Here is a 24,857-nt window from a genome sequence, read left to right as displayed (position 1 = left end):
TGAGACAAACTGTGGAGAAGTGGAGACTGTTCCAGGACTCATACAGAAGACAACTCAACCAGCCTTCTGCTTTCATTACAGGAAGTCACAATATAATAATTATCTTACAAAAGCCTCACAAAAGCTCTAACAAGTGAGAAAGAAACACCACTGGCCTCTTAAAGGAGAGTTAAGAGGGCTGAAGGTGGGTGAAGCATCTCTAGTATACCCGCATGTAATTTTCTAAAGTTATGTTCTTAATGCAGTCAGGGGTTAGGTCTGAAAGGAAATACAGCCTGGAACAGGCTGTGAGATCAACCATTTTATTGCTGGATTTATCACTAATATGTGCACATCTGGCCTGCTGTAGCAGCAGAGTCATCTGACAGGACACACAAGGTGAAATGGAACACTGCATGAGCAGACCCCACATCTGAAGAGGGGCAGCGCCAGCACCAGGCTCCCTCTGCCTGGCCTCACCTGTTCCTCAGGCATGTGCTACTGTTGTGGGGGATGACTTTGTATCCATCTGCTTTGGAAAATTAGAAGGTTGCCTTTCCCCCAGAAACTGAGGAAGAGTACACTGTCACTTTGCTGCCTGCAACATGACTAGACTGGCCTCCTCAAGAAGGGTAAGGAGTCCACAGATAGGCTGGGCCCAGAGGAAATGACCTTCATTCACCTTCACACCTCCACATCTCCACAGGACTTTGTCTCTATTCTTTTAAAGATTTATTTATTTATTATGTATACAACATTCCTTCCATGTATGCTTGCATGCCAGAAGAGGGCACCAGATCTCATTATAGTTGCTGGGAATTGAACTCAGGACCTCTGGAAGAGCAGTCAGTGCTCTCTCTCCAGCCCCCTTTGTCTCTATTCTTGAGCTGATGGCAGGAAAGGTACAGTCCTAGTTCTCCATTAGGAAGATCTCTGGGGTCAAGTGGGTAGAAGAAACACAGGAGCCCAGTACTGTCTGTACAGTACAGTGGTATTCAGATGTACAGGACAGCCACACTCTCTAGTTGTACCACTGATGAAATGACTGGAGGGAAGGCTTTCTAAACCAGGACTAAGAAAACAATGGCTCATTTACCAATGTGAACATTAGCAAATGCCAGAAAAACCACCTAACTCCAACTTCTTTCAGCCAGTGACCAGGAAACTTATAGGAGGCAGGACCCTTCCACTTCAGTACCTTCTTGGCTGGGTGAATCCCTTGGATGCTTTTGATCCCTGGAGAAATAGCCGGGTACATGTGGGGCCCCACAGGCAGGTGCTGGGGCTGCTGAGGACCCCCCTTGGTCAGCGTCACCTTGCGAGCAGGCTGCTGTCTCATGTCCGGAGGCTGGGGAAGCCGCTGGGGCTGGCTCTCTGTGTGAGAAAAGCCATCGCTCTCTCCTCCCTGCTGAAATCAACAAGGTAGCAGGAGGATCAGTGTCTGCTCACCATTCTGGCCATGCACTGGTGCCCACTGCGATTGCTGACCGAAGCAGAACCTTTCAGACATAAATAATACCAAAGCTGCGTTTTCCCTGGAGCCAGTAGGGAAACTTCTCATTGGGCAGTGGTTAAGGTTTTAAATACAGTATTTTTGAAATTTAAAACATTAAGTTTTCTATTAATGAATATATCTATTTAAATGAGCTGCAATGAACACAGGTACTACCTAATTTGTACTGGTTAAATTGTAAAACTACTTCATTTTTTATTACCAAGAACACTTTTGTTGAAAACTGATAGTGTGTACAGGTAGTGGTCTTAAAACTTTGTAGATGCTGCTCAAACCACACAATGGGGAAGCTGCCTGGCTGCAGTGTCTGTTGCAGGAGACTCCCATTTGAGGATATATACCACCAGCAGGTTTCATAGTGAGTGAATGTCAGAAAAGTAGCATATGTGCTGGGCTAAGAGCTTTGGAAACATTCACAACCTGTTTTCTGTTCCTCCTACTCCCAATCTCAATTGCTCCTGACTATAAAGACCATGAGGAATGCCCATGAGGCATGCCCACATCAAGCTGGCATCTGAGTCTACTGTACTACCAAGCAGTCTGTGGGCGAGACCTACGGGCAATCTGCAGTTTTCAGCACGTTTGAAAGAATGACTGGTGGGCGGGACAGAAATAACAGATGAAAAGAATTCTGCCCTGTTACAATGCAATCTTAGTAGAAATGAATGCTGGGCCTTGAGAAGCGGCACTAAACTTGTACTCCTCCTGACCTGAAGAGCCATATATCAGCTGGTGGTTGATAACCTTCCCACACAGGCTGCACAGTCATGAAAGCAATGGGTGGTGACTTAGCAAATGATTTCAAAAGAAGTACATGTCTATATCCATCTCCAATTCCTACTCTGCTGTAGGTGGATTGTAGTTTATCCCCACCAAAACCATGCTGAAGTTTAATTGTCAGTGCAGGCCTCACTCAGAGGTGTTTTGGTCAAAGGGGCTGAACCCTTATGAACTGATTAATGTGATTCTGTGAGAATGGATTAGATATGGCACTAGCTATCAAAAAGCACCTGGCTTCTTATATCCTCCTCTCTTCTGCAAGCACCTGTCTGACTTTCCTCCATGAGGCCCTCATCAGAATTTGGATCCTGGTACCATGCTCTGAAATTTCCCAACCCGGAGAATCAAGAACCAAAATTAAGCTCTTTTCTATATCCAGCATCTGGTATTTTGTTATAACCAAGACTTAGAAAACCTCCAAATTTATCTTTTAGAAACCAGCTAATGGACAAACAGGCTTTCAAGGAAAAGCAACTAATGTGGTGTGGGAAGTCCTTCTGCATATGTGTTGCATTTATTGGTTAATGAATAAAGAGAAGCTGCTTCGGCCTGTGATAGGGCGAAACAACTAGGCAGAGAAAACTAAACTGAATGCTGGGAGAAAGAAGGCGGGGTCAAGTGAGACACCATGTAGCCACCCGAAGGGAAAGACAGGAGCTGTCAGCGGGAACCTTGCCAGTAGGCGACAAACTTTGTGGCAAAATATAAATAATGAAATGGGTTAATTCTAGATGTTAAAAGCTAGCTAGCAAAATGTTTAAGTGACTGGCCAAGCAGTGATTTAAATAATATAGTTTCTATGTGATTATTTCAGGAGTCTGGGAAACAAACAAGCGGCCTCCTACTACACCAATGTAATTATAACCCAAGAAAAAAAAATAAGCTTAAAACTGTTACAAGGAGACAGAGCTTTGGCTCACTGCAGCATGCAGAAACTGCCAAGTCTGGTCTCTCCAAAACTTCACAGATTTGCTAAACAATCATTTGGGGGCAATGGAATCAACACTGAAACAGGCGGCAGAGTACTGCTTTCCAGGACTGCATGTGTGTGCGCTGCTTGCCCCCTTTCTTTCCTCGACCCATGGACCCACAAGCTTCAAGGGCTGTGGTCCTGTCTGAAGGCTGAAAAAGTCAGAGTCCAGGCACTTTCCTCAGCATGCCTGTAAGCTGGGGGAGAAAGTTGATCTGAAGGGCTGTGCTATAAGCTAAGCAGTACCCGTCTAGCACTAGGAAGTCATGCTAAGAACTAATAATTAAAAAGAAAACATGTAAAGCAGATATATATATAATACATCAAAATTCAGGGATTCAAATACTACAGTTATAACAAAAAGAAGGGGAAAAGACCTAAGATCAAGTTGAAACTTTAAGAGAAACCAGTCCCACTTCCAAACAAAGCAGGAAGAAAGAGACAATGAAGCTCATACTCAAGAGTGGGAACAAAGAAGCCTCTTCTCCATCAGTACCAAAGGCTGCTCTGAGAACAAACTCCACCCTACTTTGATTATCCTGAACAAGAAAAATGGGCAAAAGACAAATGTTCCAAACTGGAAAACAGAGGGACCATAACGATGTCCCCAAGTAGTGAAAAGAATATTTGAACATGATGCCATCGTATCAATCAACTTACATGAAATGTGCCAATCGTACAAAACATATACAGACCCAAACTGAGTCAGCAAACAGTGATGACTAAAGCGCCAAGGAGCAAGGATGTGCAGTTAATGAAAAGACACTTCTTACAATGAAAGACTCCCCTTCCTCCCAGGGGATTTTACCACAGAGCTAAAGTAAAATTGTTAGCTACTTCAGTCTCCCTCAGGTAAAAAGGGAGGATGGGAGGCCCATGTTCTGGTTCATTCTCCAAGTCAGTTAACATATGGAAAACAAAGCCACTGACATCACAAAGAAAAGATACCAAGACACCTATTAAAGAACAGAAACATACACATGAACAAACAAGGCACCTTCAAGATATTAGCTGTCAGAAAAAGCACCTCATACTATGGCCGAGTATAATTTAAGTCTTTAATAACTAGTGAACCATAACATGATCCACCTGATGACAGCTAGGCCCCAGCCTGAGGCGCACAACAGTCTACTCCTTCCCCCCAGTGAGGGCAGGCAGGTCATTTAAAACATTTTACCATGGAAATTCTTCAGTATGTATAAAAAGAGATAGTCCAATCACTTCTTAAATATTATAGAATGTAAGCATCTCCTTCTGTGGCTCGGGCTGGCCTGAAACCTTGTGGTGATCCTCCTATGTCAGCCTTCCACTGCTAAGCTTATATACCTTTCTCTCAACTAGACTGTTCTAATTAAGTCATCATAATGCTGTACTTTAACTTTTTATGAAACTCATTCTAAGCGTTCAAGGCTTAAATAGAAACAATCTATTTCCTTTTGAAAAAAAGAAAGGAAACATTTTTTCCCAATTGAAAGAACAAATACTATATTTGTCCAAAGAAAAGCTGATTTTTTTGCTCTGGATTAACACTAGAAAATGATCACTGGGTATGCTAACAGACCATGTTCAGGAACACATTTCTATATCCATAGTAATGCACATAAACAAACCCGAATGAGAGACAAGTCAAACTAAATCGACCCTACATTGGCCTGTACAATCAGTTCTAGCACTGAAAAGAACTGTAATTATTAGTCTGAAGTTACACAAGGTTTAAAATACTTCAAATATTTTGAAGGTACTGCTTCAAAGGGGCATCTTAGAAATCTGCTGCTGAGATGTAAGCCAGTGTCCTCGAGTGATGCAGAAGCAAATCTTCAGGACGAGCGGTCTCCTAGGCATCATGGGGCATGCTGTGACTTCTGGCACAACAGTTTCTCTAAAGCAGATAAGGGGAAGAAGGTGTGCCCATGTAGAAACATACTGCTGAATTGCTCTAAAATGATTGCCCTTTAATAAATACAATAAAAATGTCTCTTTAGACTAGTATTTGGTTTTTAAAATACCCATCTGAATTAAGTAAGCCCAGGGAATACTTTTTATCAGCTTAATCTTACCAAAAAATGAGGTTTGTGGCCATCAACATTAGCAGGACAAATTTATTTATAACAAATGCTTTAAATGTACAGATAAAAATGCTTACTGATACTGTCAGAGCTTCTTGCAATTTGACAGATCAAATCTTATTTTCATTCTTCAAAGCCCATGAAGAGGCGGTATCGCTGAGTTGCATTCACTAGCAGGCAAATTGATTAATCCCTCTCCATAGAACCTCAGCCCTTGATTATACCTATCAGGCGTTAAGCAGCATTATTCTGGAGTGACAACACTTGACAAATTCCCCAATCATTTTCCTCAGCCTTTGTGGCCCTGCTAGCTTGTATTAACCCTGATGAAAAATTAATTTTCCTTATCTTCTTCTAAACCCCAAAATCCAAATCCGCCAAACTGGCAACTCTTTCTGTAAAGGTATTATAAAAACCTCTAAAAGATTAATTGCATGTCTTCAGGTGACATTAAATTAATTTCTGTACTCATGACAGACATTTGATACTCAGCACTGAAAGGACAGATAACATTGTCAGGACACACAGAAGGACAGTGGTGTGGTGTCCCAGGGCAGCCTCTTATGAATTCTCCTTCTGATAAGGCCACACTTCACTGTCACCAGCAATGTAGATGATGATGCAGCCACAGCCCTTGTCACACAGGTTTCTATTAAGGACAACAATACAAACCTATCCCAGCAATCTCTGGGAGGCTTGTTCAGAACAGCACAATAAATGATATGCAAGCTACGTGAAGTTTCCAAGCACAAATATGTGTAGAACTCTATTTTCTCTCTGTAGACTGCTGGACTACAGGAGAGACAGGGCAGAAACAAGCCAACCCTAACCTCCTTGCCCCAGGTGCTGTGTGGGGTGTTAGAACATCTTACATTTGAAGTCTGTCCCACCCCCTCCCACCCTCACCCCCCATCATCAGGCATGCTTACACACCAGCAAGCAAGCACACTGGGGACATAAATCTGGAATATTTCTTCAGGTAATGGGTCCAGAGGGCAACTACAAACCAAATCTGAAAGGCCAAAGCCACTTGACTAGCCACATCTAACTACTGAACTTCACTTCGTGAGGGGTGTGAATGTGCCCCCACTCTACCATATGAGAACCTGGCAGTTATTTGTAAGTGCTTACCCATGTAATAATCTTTCATTCTGAGACTAGGTATATATGAAGAAAGCTTTAAAGAGAAGAATTAGCTTGTCTTTAAAGGAAATCAAAACCAAAAAATACCAAAAACACCACCAAAGCCTTGAACTTCTGAGGAGAAACAAGGTCCAGGGGCAGCTGGCACAAACTTAGCAGGTGAAAATGAAAATGTACCAGAAGTAAGGCTCTGCTCTTTACAATACCGAGGCTGCTCAGGCAGTGGGGCTGTAAGCTGGTTTTTTTCAGAGGGGAGGCTGCAGGGGCCTCCCCCAGGCAGCTCTGCCCCTGCAGGTGCCTTCCCAGTACAACCCTGTTACCTGCTGCCCACCCATGTCAACAACCATCTCCCCGGAACTCTATCCATGGTCCTGTCCTTTATACCTGCAAAGACTATGGTCCCAGTCCATTCTACCTCGACCTTTACCTCCGTCCACCTGAGCCGCCTATACTGCCATACTGCCTACAAAGCTAGCTTCTCCAGAACCAGGCAGGGCAGAGCTGTGTCCCCTAAATAACAATTTCAAACTAGCAAATGTGACAGATCGACTACTTCAAAGTTCCAAACAGAAGGCTGACAAGATGGTTCTGTGGGTAGGGGTGTATGATGCCAAGCCTGATGACCTAAATTCTACGCCTGGGAACCACATGATGGAAAGAGTCAACTCTCACAAGTCTTCTGACCTTCACACATAAACCGTGGCACAACCTATCACCAGAACAAATAATTATGAGCATTTTTAAAGCTCAAAAGCAGCAAACAGACCTTACAACGCAATCCTATTCTGCAAACCAAATGAAAAAGGGATTTGGGGGAAAAGCAGAAGGTGGCTGAAAGGATTAACAGTAAAGATCAATGTTATCCTGGACCCTGCCCCATGGAGAGGTGTTTTGCTCATTTCCTGGTATTACTGACAAGGCTAGGGAACAACTGCCCTGCTCATTCTCAGACACCCGGAGAGATACTGTGTCCACTTCACTTCTGCTCTGAAACAAGAAACCCAACTATGCAGAAATTTTTAGCTTCATATTAAGTTTCTTAAGTATTTTTAATATCCTTTATACTGGCTGGTTTTATGTGTCAACTTGACACAAGTTAGAGCCTCAGCTGAGGAAATGGAGCTCTCCTTGAGATCCAGCAGTAAAGCATTTTCTCATTTAGTGATCAATGTGGGGAGGGCATTTTCTCACATTTAGTGATCAATGTGGTACCATCTTGGGATGATGGTCCTAGATTCTATAAGAAGGTAGACTAAGCAAGCCATGGGAGGCAAGCCAGTAAGCAGGACCCCTCCATGGCCTCTGCATCAGCTCCGGCTTCCGGGGTCCTGCCCTATTTGAGTTCCTGTCCTGACTTCCTCCAGTGATGAACAGCAATGCTGAAGTGCAAGCCAAATAAACCCTTTCCTCCCCAACTTGACTTCTGGTCATGGTGTTTCGTTGTAGCAATGGAAACCTTACTTAAGACACCCTTGAAACTGTCCTAGGTTCTGTGACAAATATGGAACAGAAGGCAGACAGCCCTTCAAGAAGGAGCAGGGGCCAGGAGCTAGAGCTAGAGCTCTAAAGGATGGGAAGCTCTGGGTGGCAGGCAGGGCAGAGCACATGTAGCAGCATTGGCAGAACCCACAACAGCAAGTCCTGAGCAATATAGAGGCTTGAGACATGGCATCTCCAGACAACAAGAAAGGGTGTGGCAAATTCTACATCAGCCTGTGGCCATGGAGAGGTGTTTTAACTCTCTGTCAGACTGGTACTTCCCAAAGTGACAAAGATTTGAGGGATAAAATGAATGTTTCTGTTCATCTCAACCCTAATACTCAGGTGATTAGTTATGTCTTATATCGTCTTGTGTATAATGTTTAAAATAGAACTCAACCCCAAATCTGTAAAAACAAACAACTGCCAGCTTTTTTTTTTCTAGATTTTTCCCCTAAGCCAGCAAAACAGAGTGAGAATATCAGCTCACCAGAACTTTCAAGTGGCTCTCACTGCTCTACAAATTAAGACCCAAGCAGCTTATGCAAGGCCCATCTCCAAACTCACTTACTCTCTGTACTCAACCCAGTGCCCTTCCTTCAGCTAGAAACTGCCACAGTTACACATACCCCACCCTCCCCACACACATACCTAGAAGACTCACTCCTTTACCCTGCTTTCTTCTCCACTCAGAAGCCATTTCTTCGGGTCTCCCTGTAATACTACTCATCCCACCTCAATTCTGCTTGTGATGTGGGATTCTCCTCTGTATGCTGTTAATATGTTTACAACCATTGGTTAATAAAAGAATCTGCTTTGTCCTATAGCAGGGCAGAATATAATCAGGCTGGAAGAGATATAACGAGAAAGTAGGTAGAGTCAGACAGACACCAAACAACCTTACAGGTAGGCCACAACCATGTGACAATACACAGCTTAATAGGAAAGGGTTAATTTAAGATGTAAGAGCTAGCCAGAAATATGCATAAGCTAATAGGCCAAACAGTATTACAACTACTACAGTTTTCAGTGTGATTATTTTGAATCTGGGTGGCCAGGAAACGAACAAGCAGCCTCCGATAACATGCTTGTACCTACTGTTACTCACAGGGTCCAGAGTGCTCAGCTCACTGTAAAGCTCCACAAAGGCAGGCCTAGTGCTGTGACAACAGAGACCACAGCTGCTCTGCAGACGCTGACCAAACCTCACTGCTGACACCATTACCACACACTTCCTCCCTGAGTAACTGGGGAAGCCAGATGGCCTCACCAATACACACAAACACCAGAACCCAATAACCTTTCCACAAAAGGTAAGTCCCAAATAGCCTTTCCTCCCATCAGGTGTCCTGTTTCCTGGCTAGTACCACAGGGGCATGTCTTGGCGAGTCCCTTGAGGTACTGAATTTAAACATGCTAGGTGACAGTAGTGTGGGCTTTTAATCCCAACACTTGGAAGGCAGAGGCAGGTGGATCTGAGTTTGAGGGAAGCCTGGTCTACAAAGTGAGTTCCAGGACAGCCAGGACTACACAGAGAAACCCTGTCTCGAAAAACCAAAACAAACCTTAAATATATTCAATTTCTCTTTTGAATACAAAACAACTATAACAAAATGTAGTAAAAAAATACATGCATATCTATACTTTGCCTGCTAATACTCTTTCAAGAAATATGCACCCTCAGCAAAACCCAGCAGGTGCGGCAGGCAGTGCCTAGTTCTCTTTGCAACCCCCAGAGGAAGGCACAGATAGGCATTAAGGGCAATGATGTACTAATAATCCCTGAAGGTCATGGTCTTACATGACCTCCAAAGGCCATGGTTAAAGGTATGCTTTGTTCCCAATCTGTGGTGTTTCTGTAAGGTGACAGGTCATTGGAAAGTGCCCTAGTTATATGGTACTTCTCTCTCCAAACATAATGAGGCTATCTTGGGTGTAGAGAATACTGTGGCATAGTAGGAAGGACCACTAAAAGCAAAATAACACAGTGGTAGCCAGGTCAATACGATGGTAATGGAGGAGGGGGTCATAAGAGTCTTTTCCGACATTCCTGTCTTGACTACTTCCTGCTCTCCCACAGCTGCAAGTCATCTTGGAAATGCTAGAGATACAAAACATAGAAGGTTCACTCAAAGTGGAACCCATGACGCATCTTCCATCTATCATTGTCTATGATAGAGTGGGACTTAGTAGTGATACAACTATTCGGGGGTCACTCACATCATTGTAAGTTCCTTTCCCCTATGCTCTGTAAACTCACTGGTTCATCAAGCTGAACTTTGATCTGCCATTGGGATCCATGGGACAAATATGTCTCCCCAGGAAATTAATGCAGTATTAATGCAACAGCTCATGAGATTTTAGGGACCTCTGCTCTTTTCTTTGTCGGCCTCTCTACCCAGCTGCTGGGAGACAGCCAGGCCTTCTCTGCCATGGTGTGTCAAACAGCCTTGAAGAGATGAAGCTTGGAGAAACTGTGGACCAAAACCTCTGACCTGGTGAGACAAGGTAAACATCTTCCTCCTTCAAACCTCACCTTATCACAGCAATGGGAAGCTGATGATCACAGCAGCCTCTGGCACCTGTGCTCCAAGGAACTGAAGCCTTATAAAGATAGGACCTACCCCAGAGCCATACCGAAAAAGGCCAAGACACATCAGACAAGCTTGAGTACAGCAAGTAGGCATATGTTTAGAGAACAATGGAGAGTTCTCAATGGACACAGAAGCCAGCAGGAAGAGGCTCTCTCTGGACAATCAGGACTAGATCTAGCATCAAAGTAATAACAGCAGTGACAGTTCATTGAAAAAATCAAAGCCCACACCTTATTTGATGTTAGATTAAAAAAAAAAGTAAATGAGGGTGAAGACGAGGCTTAGAGTATGACAGCTGAGAAATAAACAAGGCATGCTGGAATCGGCCACAGCACTGCTGGCTGGTGGGGAGAAGCAAGTATAAGAAGTGGAGCTCCTTCCCAACTACAACTTACAGAAACAACCAGGGGAGGCCAGCTACAGGAAAGACTTGGGAAACATTAGTTCACCCAAGTCATCAAAGCTAAGCTCAGCAATATAGGCTAAGTCTGCACAGTTACACCAAGGACAGGCTACTTTCTGTAAGCAGCCTGCCAAACATAAACAACCTCAAAATTATCAGGAAGAAGCAAAAGATAAATGCAAATTACAGCATAAGCCACAAAATCACTGGTTTTGCCCTTTAAAGTGCCAACAGCAAGGAACACAAGGGTCAAGGGATTGCTTAAGATTAAAAGACCAGAAACCAAACATGTGATTCTGGGTGAAAACCCAGGTGAGGCTGATGTACGAGCTGCAGTCTCTAGTGTCTCTGGCCTAAGTCAACACACTCTGCCTCCAACCTTCTCATAAACCATCTGAGGAAGACAAAGTGATCAATGATGAACGGACATTAAAAGACAACTTGTGCTGGAGAGGATGTGGGGTAAAGGGAGCATTCCTGCAATGCTGGTAGGAGTACAAGCTGGTATAGCCCCTTTGGATGTCAGTATGGTGATTTCTCAGAAAATTAGGAAACAACCTTCCTCAAGACCCAGTAATACCACTTTTGGGTATATACCCAAAGGATGCTCAATCGTGCCACAAGGACCTGTGCTCAACTATGTTCATAACAGCTTTGTTTGTCATAGCCAGAACCTGGAAACAACCTAAATACCCCTTGACCGAAGAATGGATAAGGAAAATGTGGTACATTTATACAATGAAGTACTACACAGCAGAAAAAATTGACATCTTAAATTTTGCAGGCAAATGGATGGAGCTAGAAAACATCATTTTGAGTGAGGTAATCCAGACACAGAAAGACAATTATCACATGTACTCACTCATAGGTGGTTTTTAAACATAAAGCAAAGAAAAACCAGACCATAAATCACAATCCCAGAGAACCTAGACAGTAATGAGAACCCTAAAACATACATAAATCTAATCTACATAGGAAGAAGAAAAAGACAAGATCTCCTGTGTAAATTGGGAGCATGGGGACCTTGGAAGAGGGTTGAAGGGCAGGGGAAAGGCAGGGAGGGTAGCAGAGAAAAATGTAGAGCTCAGTTAAAAAAAAAGACAAAGAGGCAGAGTGGGGTGAGGTGGGGGAACAAACGTAGTGAGATATAAGCACTTGGTGAAAGCAGTAAAGGGGCAAGACCTCAGAACTTCTTTCACTGAAGGTGTAACAAAACCAAGTTCTTCCATGGCTCACAAAGAGAGGGACCCATGCACTGCGTCTCTACTTCTAAAGGAAGCCTAGTAATGACAATAAGAATGGGGAAAGAGATGGACAAATTCACCCCATTTTCCAATGCAAGCACCCACAGGAAAACTGGGACCTTCCAAAAGCAGTATTCTGACATCCTTTAAACATAATACAAAAGAGCCATAGCCAAACAGCAGGCTATCCTGCTGGGGTCCTGCATTTCTCCCATTTCTCTATGTGCCCATAGAACCAACAACTGTTTTCTTTATTTGCTGCCCAATTTCTAAAATTTTCATAAACTGGGTCAGGATAAAATCTGCCTGCTTTCCTGATACTAAACAGTTCTTTCTTTCTTCAACTAAAGGATGGTGCTGTGATGTTTACTGAGCAATGACCATCGCCTAAAAACTGCACTTCATTCTCATCCAACCCCTCATGTCATGATAGGCAAAGGAGGTCAATCAATCCAAGTCACTGAGGGCACTCAGAGATGAACTGGATGCCATCTCCCACGAGCCAGATGAGGCTGTGGGGCTTTTCCCCAGACATACACTTATTTTAATTTGTTTGTTTCTGTGCTTAATAAGAAAGAATGACTGATGACTCCAGCAGTTCATAGTATATAAACTTTTTATATTTTCTACCTTAGCTTTAATAATTAAACAGGCCAAGACTCAGAATTAAATCCAGCTTATGTCTGGACCTACTGCTTTGTTGTGTGGCACCAGGTGGGTCACATAATCTCCCTGAGACTCAGTTTACTTCCCTGTGAAATGAGAATGCCACTCTGTCTGCCTCATGGGCTGTGGGCATGCTCAACCCTGGACAAACAGTAGACACTACAAATGCCAGCCAGAAGCACAGTCCTCTTCAGGGCCTCGTGAACCATCTCCATCTGCCAGCAGTTTTCTTTTAGAACTCCTCCCAGCATCCAGATTAAACCCATTCGTAGGTAGGAAATTCAGATTCAGAAGGAAAAAAAAAAAAAGAAAAAAGAAAAAGATTGTTTTGTGTGACAGAAGCAGCCAAGATAGGCAACTACCCAAACATGGATTTTCTGCACACAAAGCTGGAAAACTTCTATGTGTCACAGTGTCACACAAGAAAGTTAGCTTGACCCTAGAGAAGGAGAGGTTCAAGCTCTGTGCCATGATATAAGTTTCAGAGCAGCCAATGCCAGAAACAATGCCAACGACAAGCTCTGTACAAAATGGACCATTTTCCTTCAACCACCAAAAACTACACAAGAAACAGTATCAAAAAAATCATTCTTATAAAATCTTTAGGAATGTTTCCTGCCACCACAATGCAATAGTTTTAATAAAGAGGACCCAAATAGTTTCAATAAAGATGACTGACGTACAACAACTATAAATTACCTTAGGATAAATGGAAACAGGTCTTAAAGGTAACATACTTAAAGAAAAGGCAGGCCTAGAACTTACTGTCTTAAACCCAGGTCTCCTTCTTTAACAAAATCCAGTTTAAAAAAAAAAAATCCTAAGAAAGCCAGGTATGGTGGCTTTAATTTGAGCATCTGGTGGCACAGGCAAGAACATCATGAATGCAAACTACATAGCAAGCTCAGGGCTACATGAGACTGTCTCAAAAGACAAAACAAAACGTGAAGATGATTTGATTTTTAAATGAGCTATGGAAGAGAAGAGACATCCACTGCGATTCACAGCAATCTCAGCGGTTGTACGTCACTCAGAGAAGCCCGAAGAAGTTGAGACATCCCCACTTGGTATGAGGTATGAGAACAGCTGGCACAGGCAAGCAGAGACAGTATTGAGCAGTACTGATCATGGAGCCCATACCCTGGCTAGAGAATGGCACCAGAAAGGAGACACTACTAGACACTTTAGATTTAATTACATAAATTCTAGGTTGAACAACAGTAAAGGAGGTAGCTCTAAGGAAGCCTGTGCTCATTTCTGACATATAATAAAATGTTCTCCAATGGCCAGCCCTCAAAAATACAAGTAACATTACACAGGCTGAGCAAATTGCAGTTATTTATTTAGGAAAACACACAAAAACTAAAACAGTGGGTTCTAGACCTGTGGGTCCCAACCTTTTCATAGGGGTAGCCTAAGACTAAAAGAAAACACAGACAGATACATTACAATTCATAACAGTAGCAAAATTATAGTTATGAAGAAGCAACAAAAATAATTTTATGGTTGGGAGTCATCACAAATGAGGAACTATACTAAAGGGTCACAGCACTGGGAAGATCGAGAAACACTGAACTAAAGAAAAAGAGGCCATGAATTTGAAAGACAGCAAGTTAGGGGTCCTACAAGGGAGGGTTTGGAAGCAGCAAAGGGAAGGGGGAAATGATGTAAGTATGTTAATCTTAAACAATGAAATATATATACTGAAATACACATACATATGTACATATATTCACACACACATATATTATATATGTATAGATATAGATGTATCTTTCCAACAGGATATGTGGTGCATGCCTGCAATCATCCAAAGGAAGTGGTGCTATGAGGAGGTGTGGCGTTGATGGAGAAGGCAAGGCCTTGTCAAAGGAAACATGTTACTGTGGGGGCACGCTCTGAGGTCTCATATATGCTGTAGCGCACGCTTTTAATCCCAGCACTGGGGAGGCAGAGGCAGGAGGATCTCTGTGAGTTCAAGGATAGCCTGGTCTACAGAGTGAGTTCCAGGACAGGCTCCAAAGCTACAGAGAAACCCTGTCTCGAAAAACCAAAAGGGGAAGAATAATAATAATAATTAAAAAAAAAAAACCCGGCTCCTTCTCTAGCACTATGTCTACCTGAATGCTGCCTTGCTTCCCACCATGAGGATAACGGACTAAACTGGAACAGTAAGTGAGCCACCACAATTAAGTGCTTTCCTGTGGTCACAGTGTCTCTTCACAGCACTAGAAACCTTAACTAAGACAGGTGCCATGTTACAAGCGTGTCTTCCCCACACTCCCAGGTAGCCCAACTGTTACACCTGGCTCTGTGCAGACTCCTAACAAGATTCTTAGAGGCGGAGCATAAGCACAGGTCTGAGCCCTCGGGTGATTCCAGTGCACAGAAGAAGACAACTGTGACTGATGCCTAGCAGCAACTCAGGGCAATAATAAAATTAAAAGTCAAGAAAATGTGGTGGCACTTGATGCTGGAACATGCAACTGCTTACTTCTTGTACTCTCCTAATTAGGCACATGCTGCAACTAACCCACAATTGTGTGTTCTCTTAAAAATAGTTTCTATCCACTAGGGGAGGAATGGCATGGCATTAGGAAAACATGATTTACCCAAGAGAAAAGTGAACCCCAACAGGTTAGCCAAAGTTGCCAACACAGAATTAAAAGAGCTGCTGTGCTGTGGAATAATTCTTCTGTATACTGTGAATATTTGTCAATCAAACTGGGTTAATAAAAAGCTGATTGGTGAATAGCCAGCAAGGAAGTACAGGCAGGGTGCCCAAACTAAGGATGCTGCGGTGCATAAGAGCATAGTCAGAGGAGTCACTGGCAGAGGCAGAGAAAGAAGACAGGCATGCCGTACTGAGAAAAGGTACCAATCCATGTGGCAAAGCATAGATAAGAAATATGGGTTTTAAGGTAGGAATTAGCTATTAACAAGACTGAGCTATTGGCCAAGCATTTATATTCATATTCAGCCTCTGAGTTGATTATTTGGGAACTGGCAGTAGGGACAGGAAAACTCCACCAACACTGTTGGAAATGCTTGTCAGTACTTAAGAGTGAAAAAGACAGGTTAGAACTGGTTCCAAAGCACTTGACTGGTGGCTATGTAAGTGGAAAAGTCCAAAGACTGTCTTTCCTATTTATTTGTTGTTCAATTAGGCAGCATGATTACATACCTAACCTCTACTGCCAACCTTCAGGGGACAGAGGTTGGCAGTAGAGGTTAGGTATCTTATATACAGCTCTTTCTATTAGTGCGGAAAGTTCTATTTCCATCAGTGGCTATCTTCTCTTGAGCTTTTAACTAAATGAGACAGACTAACTTCTCAAGTATTAAATAAGGCCCAAAGCTAAGAACAAACACGTTGAGCATTTACTGTGCCAACGAACACAGCAGCTTTGTATGTTAAATGTGACAGCTCATCTGCTGATCAGCATCTGAATCACAAAAACATGAGGAAAACATTCAGATAAAACAGAATTATTGACACTGAGTATTCTACATATGTAACTTTACTCAGTATTATTCTATAGAAGTGTCCTTACACCATGTGGGAGAAATTCTGTTTTCTGTCTCCATGCACTCAGCTAACTGACAAGCAAACCACATGGCATTGCACGTTCTTCAGGGCGCTGCCTTCTTCCATAGGTGGAGTTACAGGGTTTTTTTTTTCTTTCTTTCTAGTGTACAAATTTTGTGCCTTTAATCAATCGCTACAGTTGGTTTATTTCTAAAACCTCATGTCCACAGGGTTCCTGTTTTCCCAATTTACAATAGAAAATGTATATAGTAAGTATCGTTGTCGTAGAGCACAACAAACATATGAACAATGGCATTTACTTTAGAAGCCACTGTAATCAATGCAATGAATATGGATTATGCACTGCAACAAAGTTCTTACAACTGGAAGAAAGCAAGTATCCAGTACCCTCTTCATGAAGACTATGTGCAGGATCTTGCTATTTAGAGCACCGAACCTGTCCTGACTACAGTGCAAACTGCACTTCCGGTGTCTCATTGAAAACCACATAACGGAGTGCTATCCTTTTGAAATGACATGGTAAGATAACATGTTTTCAAAGCAGAATTTCTCTTCAAAATACAACAGGGAAAAGGGTCTTGAGCACAGGTTTAATGATAGTCCCTGCTGTTTGAAAGTGGATCCCTTCCCTCTGACCACACATGCTCAGTGACCCCATAGCTATAAACAACTATCATGTGTAATAGGAAATTTTACTTCTATGACAAACTTGAAGTTTAAGTTTGTTGGATTATGAGAAATTTGTTTAGTACACTGTTATTTACAAAAGAAACTAAAACTCAGAAAGGTATAGCTGCAGGACATCACAATGGCTGTTCACTATACTCAAGACAGCTGAGATAATACAGATCCAGACAGAGGCAGATTTTGAATTGACAGTCCTCATACCAACCTTGAGGTTTGGCTAATCTACATGACTCTACCAAAGGCCAAACTCAATTCTTTTGTGGAGACTAAAACTCTCTAAGGCAAACAAATTTACAGTAAAATGCATAAAATTTGTCAACTTACCCCTCCAGACAACTTAATCACCCTGACCTTGGAGCTGACATGTGGCCCATCTCCACCACCTCCACTGTTGGCCCTGTGCATGACAGTCCTCTTCACCCCTGGCTTGGTGTCCTGAGGCCGGCCCTGGAGGGACGTCACTCTGGCTGCCTGTGGGGAGTGGGGGGCCTCCTCCATGTCCATAGGCTTGACTTGGAGGACTTTGTGTGGCAGCTGTCGAAGATGTTTCAGTGGTCTCACATGCTGTCCTTGATGCTGCATGTTAGCACCAGGCGGGACAAAGTTTACTGCCTTGGGCTGAACATTAGCAATGGTAACATCTTGGTTTTTAACAAGAAGTCTGGTTTTCACATTCTGCCTGCACTGTGTCCCTGGAAAAGGCAACAGTGGGTTACCATTTGTGGGTGATGGTGTAGCTGCCAGCTCCTCTTGCTCTGCAGGGTTCTGTGGACCATAGATCTGTTGTTGTTGTTGTTGCTGCTGCTGCTGCTGCTGTTGCTGCTGCTGTTGTGCAAGTCTTTCCAGTAACTCCTTCTTTCTAGCACCAGCCTGCTGCTGCCTTCGTAACTCCTTCTGTTTCAGGATTTCTTCCCTCAGGCGTTTCTGCTCCTCTATCTTTAAACGATATAGCCTTGTCTCCTCATCTTCATCAGGGAACTGAAATGGAAAACAAGGTTCACTTTGCTTTATAGGGCAGGGTGGCCATTTCAAACAAATGAATTTCCCCCAAACCTTTCAATTCAGTATTTGAAAGAAGACATTCAAAAATCAGCTTAACAAGATATATAACTCCTCTAGGGAGGGGAAAAATTATACAGCTAAACCTAATTTGGAAAGATCTTATCAGAATATTAAAAATGAAATAATGTAAATTTCCACTCATTTACAAGTTTGAAACCAATTAAACTATTCATTTAAGAAATCAAAATATATTTCAAATGGGAATGGCAACAGCCATGAGTCCCTGCTGTCACAGGGGTTTTATCTGGCTCTTCCCTGACAAACCAACAAAAGGTGGGGTGTAAATGACCTGAAAGGCCCTGATTAGAACTATTGATTTTTCGTACAGAATTTTCAGCCTGATCTCAAACTCATTTGTCACAGAATAATTGGTTATAATGAACAGCACAAGTCAATCTTTCTGACCTTGAACTCACACACCCTCCTCAGAATCAAAATGCTGCCAATTGCAGTATTGGAATATTAATGGTAAGTGAATGCCCTGAGTATCCCAGACCCAAGTTATACTAAAAGTCAATACAGAGAATTCCTTTCAAAAGTCCAGTAATTTTTTTTTACTAAAAAATCCAATGAAGAAAGTTTATAACTTAAAAATAATGTTTTTTTTTTGTTTTTTGTTTTTTTTTATGATCACCTCTCCATAGTCTTTACAGAAGAATGAGATTCAACCTATCTGGGATTCACCTAATTACAAATCTTGCCTATCTTGTGTAAATCTCAAGAATTAGAAATGTAAAACAAGCACAGAGCTGGAGAGTTGAGTAGGTACTCCATGGACTTCTTGGCATGGGCTGACCTGCTTCTTGTCCTAGGACAAAGTCATGGGTACATTTCAAACAAAACTAAAGGTAAGTGAGTGAGAGACTGTTACTCAGCAGGCCTGGGTAAGAAACCTGCAGTCCAACAGCAAACGATACAGGAGCAAGATCCAGATGCACTATTTCCTAACACAGAAGTAATTTGTCAACATTTGTTTCACAAGGGGTCAAAAAAGGGTTAAAGCAGGTTCAGAGATATAGATAAAAATACTTTAGATTTATTCCTTTCTAAGCCAATACCAACTAAATGAATAAGAGTCATTAAGCTACCCATAGCTAAGCAAAATAAATGTATTTCTTTAGAAGAAAATACAAGCCTGGTTCCACTTATGTGTACAAAAAACTAAACTAAAATAAATTAAGGCATTCAACCTCTACCAATGCAACCTCTCAACTTTCCATTTTACCTTTATAAATTATCTGCCTGTGGTAACTTTACAGAAGAATTTGTGGTTAAGTCTAAAATGAAATAAAAATCCAAGGCTGATTGTTCCTCTCCTTGTGCTATTTAGCCATTGCTATCAGGTAAGAAATGTGTATGTGAACTAGACTGAACACATATACAAGTCCTAAGCTAGATATATAAACAAACCAAAGGCACTATCAAATTTTTAGCAAAGAACCACTTTTTATTATTTGGAGTGTCTAATATATACCTCTTTATTACCCCCCCCGGCTTAAAAAAATTTTGAGAAGGATCTAAGTTGTCCAGACTGGCCTTGAACTAGTGATTTTCCTGCCACAGCCTTCAGAGTAGCTAAGATTACAAGATTGCAACCCAAGACCTAGCTCACAAAGAATTTTTTACAAACCACTCCATTCCAGTCAGTAGTTTCATAGTTTTCTTTCATACACTTATTATGAAACCCACAATCTTCTTTTTAATGACATTTATTAAAAGATATCCAAACATCTGACTTCATAATTTTTCTGTGATACAATTAAAACCATCATTAATAATTCATCAGAAGACTTAAATGACAAAAACCTAATTAAAAGATTAAAACAGTGTAAGCTGGTTTTTAGAAAGAAAGAAAGAATGAATTCCTTAAATTCTTACTTAAGGAAATGCTCCATGCTATCATCACACTGAACACTGTAATAATCAGCTAACTGGTTAACTGCTTTGTTACATTCAGCATGGATTTCACTGGTGCTCACATAACTCCCTGTACTTGTCTGTGCCCAGCTCCCAGGTATACCCTATTTTGTTTCATCCTTATTCAACAGGTAAGAAAGTTGAGGCTTGTGAGAAACTAAGGACTTCAAAATCGAAGACCACATAAAATACTGATCCACAAAAAGTCTACACCTATTTTAAATTACCAAATGTAAGTAAGGCCACAGAACCAGCTGGTTTTGTGAGTAGAGTTTGTTGGTACAGACCACATCTGTGCCTGTAAGAACTATTTATAAACCACCTTGAGCCACAATGGCAGAGCTGAATGATTATGCTGATCTAGAACATTTATAAAATCTGGGATCCTTTAAAGAAAATATCTGCTAAACCTGGGTATATATTGATTCTATATAATAAGGTAATAATTATATAAATAGACCAGTGAGAATATCAGAGTACTCACGCATACACCAAGGAATGAAAATGCAAGCTGCTTAAGGTGCTCTGTCACTGAGCTACATCCCACAGCAGTAAGAGTATTTTTTATGAACATGTCTTTTAGGTTAAAAGAAGTATCTACTTGGGAGGAATAAGTGGACAGAGTTTCTGGATAAGCGAACTAAGCAGAACATATTGACAGTCAGGCTCCCTATTTCAGAACAAACAAGTCCCAGGAAAGAGGTCCTACCTCTGGTTCTGTTTTTGTTTCTTCCTTAGGTTGAGCCCCAGGGCTAAGCGGTTTGACTTTTGCATCAGATTTTCCCTGGGAGCTCCTAGAAGCCACCACAGCCCTGGAGGGTGGAGATGTGTTGACAATGGGCTTCACCTGAGCTGCAGGTGTGGAGGAAGAGCGATTACCACTCATTTCTAATACATGTGAAGGTGCTATGGGGAGTTCACGCAGATTACTGTTTCTGGGAGCGGTGGGTTGCATCTGCTGCATGGGCCGTTTGCTTATACTCTGAGATGTTGCATTCTGTCACAAAAAGAAACACAAGCTTATTAGTGAGTAAAAACACGAGGGATTGCTGTCATCAATAGCTGCCTTGTCTTGTGAGGGGTAGATCCCTTACTCTGGCAAATACAAATGCTGTGTGCCCCGATGCTTAGGACTTGGTTCCATAAAGGTACAGTTTTCATTTGTAAAAGTCAAACCCAGTGATTTTTTTCAGTATATAAACCAACATTTTTAACAGAAGTATGGGCTAAAATAACAACAAAAAACCCATCAAGGACCCAAATATAATCAATGTTATTCCTACTTCACCTAAGTCTAAAATTGAACAGGAGAACCCAACGCCATGTTTCAATATTATAAAAAGCTTTCCAAAGGAGAAAGGTGCCACAGAGTTCTATCACAAGGAAAGTCTTGGTTATCTTCCCCTACATGCCTGGGAAAGAACCCATAAATCAAGAGATAGAGGTGATTGAGTCAGGCCATTACCTTAAAAAGGAAATCTAGTCTCACATGCCTTTCCTTTACCTAGAAATCCCCTTGATGTTTTCATCTAAGTCATATTAAGATATTGCCGGTGGAGATGCATGCCTTTAATCCCAGCACTCGGGAGGCAGAGCCAGGTGGATCTTTGGAAGATGGAGGCAAGCCTGGTCTACAGAGCTATTTTCAGGACAGGAACCAAAGCTACAGAGAAATCCTGTCTCGAAAAACCAACCAATCAAATAAAAAAAGCAAAACACACACACACACACACACACACACACAGAGGCAGGGTTAGGAAAATAGGTTCAAAGCAGTTTGGTGACCTGCTCAAACTATGAGGATAAAAGTACAGAACTAAAAAGAAGACTTATAGACAGGAACAGTAAGCAATATTACGTTTTGTCCTGAAAGAGACAGTAATGTCAGTTACTAATGGACAAGGCAATGGTAGCTACATTTTACTCTCACAGCAACCTGTCACCTTCCAGTTCCTTTCGATGCATGACAAGAGTCACATTTGCTGACAGTATGTAAAATGTACCACCACAAACAAATGTAAGTTAATTTCACACAAATGAATGTAAGCTCTTATTCAGAACCCCCAGAGGCTGATAACCTATAAAGGCTAAGCTGCTTGCACTGGTGGAATGACTACCACCCAACAGTACTGTCTAATCACTACAGAAAACCCAAATACAAGAAGTAAATATTAACATAGTCTTTAAGGCTCAAAAGGATAACTTAGTATCTATGTTTAAAATCTTCCCCAAAGTGCTATTAAAAAATTACAGTTTCACTTTGGAAAACATATGGCAAATTTATTAAAAAAAACAGCTGGAAAATGATCTACCACAGGAATTTTAAGTTGAGCCACATGTAGTACTCACATGTCGTAGGCCCTGACGTGAGGTGCACTGCATCCGACTGCTGTTGGGCTGAGGCTGAGCAGTCTGCACATGTGGTCTGAACTGCGGCTGAGACATGGGCATCAGAGGAGGCGGAGGAGCGGAAAGGTGGTGGTGATGCTGGTGCTGCTGTGGCTGATGCTGAGGGGGAGGCTGATGCTGTGGAGGAGGCTGATGTGGAGGCTGGAGGGGGGGCTGAAGAGGTGGCTGGTGCTGGTGATGCTGGGGCTGCTGCTGGGGCTGCTGAGGCTGGGGCTGTGGTTGATGAGGTGGCGGCAATGGAGGATGCAAGGGTCCCTTCCATTCCAAAAGAAAGAGAAACAACAGCTTACAAACAGTGGTAGGCAGATTTCATTCCAATGTTTTCCTTATAAATCTCAGCACAAGAAGATGCATGGTGAGAACTGTGTCATAAATGCAGCTATCAGCTGGTGGCACTACCTTTGTATGCCTAAAACATATGCACCATCATAAAAGGCAACTTTCTACAGCAAGTTTAGATGGTACACCAAAGGCAGTCCACTAGACGAGAAAGACCACAGTGACTAAATTACCTAAAGATAAAAGTACATAGACAAGGACACACTGCTTTCCTACTAAAAAAAAGACACACCCACATGGTCATGGCAAGAGCGGCTTGGTAATGGGATGATATAATTTCTTTAAACTCACCTATATTCTAATGTTTCTACAACAGAGGTTCCATTTTTAGATAAAATTCAAAATATTTAATAACCTCTTTGAACACTGAAAATAGTTATTTTCTCTTTTCAGCTTTAATATCTTTTTAATTTCCTTTACTTATTGCTCAACTGGCTGTGTATATATGTGAGTATATGTACACCAACACAAACATGTGCCACAATATACACATGGAGGTCAGGGGACAACTTGCTAAAGTCAGTTCTAATCCTTCATCTGAGTTCTAGGGGTCCAACTGGGGTGCTCAGATTTGTTAACAGGTGCTTTCACCTACTAAGTTATCTCTGCATCCCTAGATATACTATTTAGTAATTGATTTATGTGTACGGATATTTTAGGTGAATGAATGTCTATGCATCATGGACACGTCTGGTGCCTACCGCAGCCAGAGGAAGGCTGGGATCGTGTGGGACTGGAATTATAGATGGTTGTGAGTCACCATGTGGGTGCTGGGGATTAAATCCCATCCTCTAGAAAAGCAGCAATGGTTCTTTATGACTTAAAGATCTCTCCAGCCCCTAGGTACACATTCTTATATATTTTCTATGGATCTAAACAGTTGAGTCAAGTGTACTATGACACCAACTCTCTCTCCCCCTTTTTGGGTAGACAACATCTCCCAAATGCTGGGATTAAGGAATGCCACCGCACCTTGCTCAATCTCTATGCATCTTGTAGGTTAAAAAAATGAAGAAAATATACCAGGTAGGAAAAATGTCACAAACACGTGTACTGGCCAGTAAATACCTACCAGCAGAGGGCGCACAAGCCTGTCACATACAGAGTGAGAAGCTGTCGTGTTCTTTCCCCACCAAGGCCTTTCCCTTCCCATCAAGAAGGTGTGGTGGAAAATACTACCCCAGATGAGCAAACACAGCATCTGGGCATACTGTAACGTTAGGTTCAGTAGTCTAATGGTAAAGTCACCCTTTAAAATTCCAAGGATGACAAAGCTCAGCTCCAAGAAAATGAGAACCACTTTTTTCATGTTCCCTAGTATTTAAGAAATACTGTTATGAAAGCTGGCTGTAACAAACAGTATACTTAAGACTAGTACTCATACCCTTTACATAATGTTAAGTTGGCAGAAACAACTAAAACCTGAAACTTCCCTTTCATGAATCACAAAGGATCAGCACCACACAGATAGTTTACCTCAAGGCTGGCTCATGTGCCTACCTGGAGGTTAGGCTGTGCATGTGTAGGCAGGAATGGCTGTCCTGGGCTGGGTAGGAACGGCTGTCTAGGAGGAATGAAAGGCCTGGCAGTTGCTGACCCTGGCTGGCTAAAGTGCAGGATCCCCACTGGGCCTGGGGGCTGCAGGGCTGGTCTTACAGGCCTCTCTCTAGGGAAAACTGGCTGCTGTCCTTGCTGATTAAATGCTGGTCCAGGCTGAGTGAATGGTAAGGGACTCTGAGTGGGGACAGGATGGCTGCTGTTCAGGAGCGTCGGAGGGGGAGGCGGTGGAGGACTTCGCTGTTCCAAGAAAAGATGGCTGGGGAACCTTGGTTCACCTGAAACTGAACAGTAACACAACATTATTAGAAAGATCACATATTAGAAAGACAATCATTTTCAGGAACTACCTCACCATTCCCAAATGTTAGGAGCATATTTTATAAAGAATTCTAGATTTTAGCTATCTTGGAATGGTTTTATGGGTCGTTTTCTATAAACATTTCCTTCTTTGTATAAGAGTATCATATTTCAGATTCAATTACTGTCAAATTTTAGC

The 24,857-nt window shown here is 42.2% G+C and overlaps 1 protein-coding gene across 4 annotated transcripts in view; it reads right to left on the bottom strand.

The window, feature by feature from the left end:
* Rbm33 (RNA binding motif protein 33) overlaps positions 1 to 24,857 on the bottom strand; it is a 106,302-nt gene that overhangs the window by 11,191 nt on the left and 70,254 nt on the right. For 2 of the 4 annotated variants that reach the window (XM_057765245.1, XM_057765229.1), the window contains 5 exons: positions 24,302 to 24,642; positions 22,403 to 22,717; positions 20,763 to 21,050; positions 17,399 to 18,052; positions 1,178 to 1,387 (listed from right to left, as the gene is read on the bottom strand). In XM_057765245.1, coding sequence (XP_057621228.1) covers positions 1,178 to 1,387; positions 17,399 to 18,052; positions 20,763 to 21,050; positions 22,403 to 22,717; positions 24,302 to 24,642 — 1,808 coding nt within the window. The remainder of the gene's footprint in view (positions 1 to 1,177; positions 1,388 to 17,398; positions 18,053 to 20,762; positions 21,051 to 22,402; positions 22,718 to 24,301; positions 24,643 to 24,857) is intronic. The other 2 variants (XM_057765252.1, XM_057765238.1) reach the window with 1 other exon arrangement.

This window comes from Chionomys nivalis, chromosome 1, assembly GCF_950005125.1.
Source record: "Chionomys nivalis chromosome 1, mChiNiv1.1, whole genome shotgun sequence".
Lineage (NCBI taxonomy): Eukaryota > Metazoa > Chordata > Mammalia > Rodentia > Cricetidae > Chionomys > Chionomys nivalis.
Note: the sequence above shows the minus strand (reverse complement) of the source record. Positions and strands in the feature narration are given on the sequence as shown.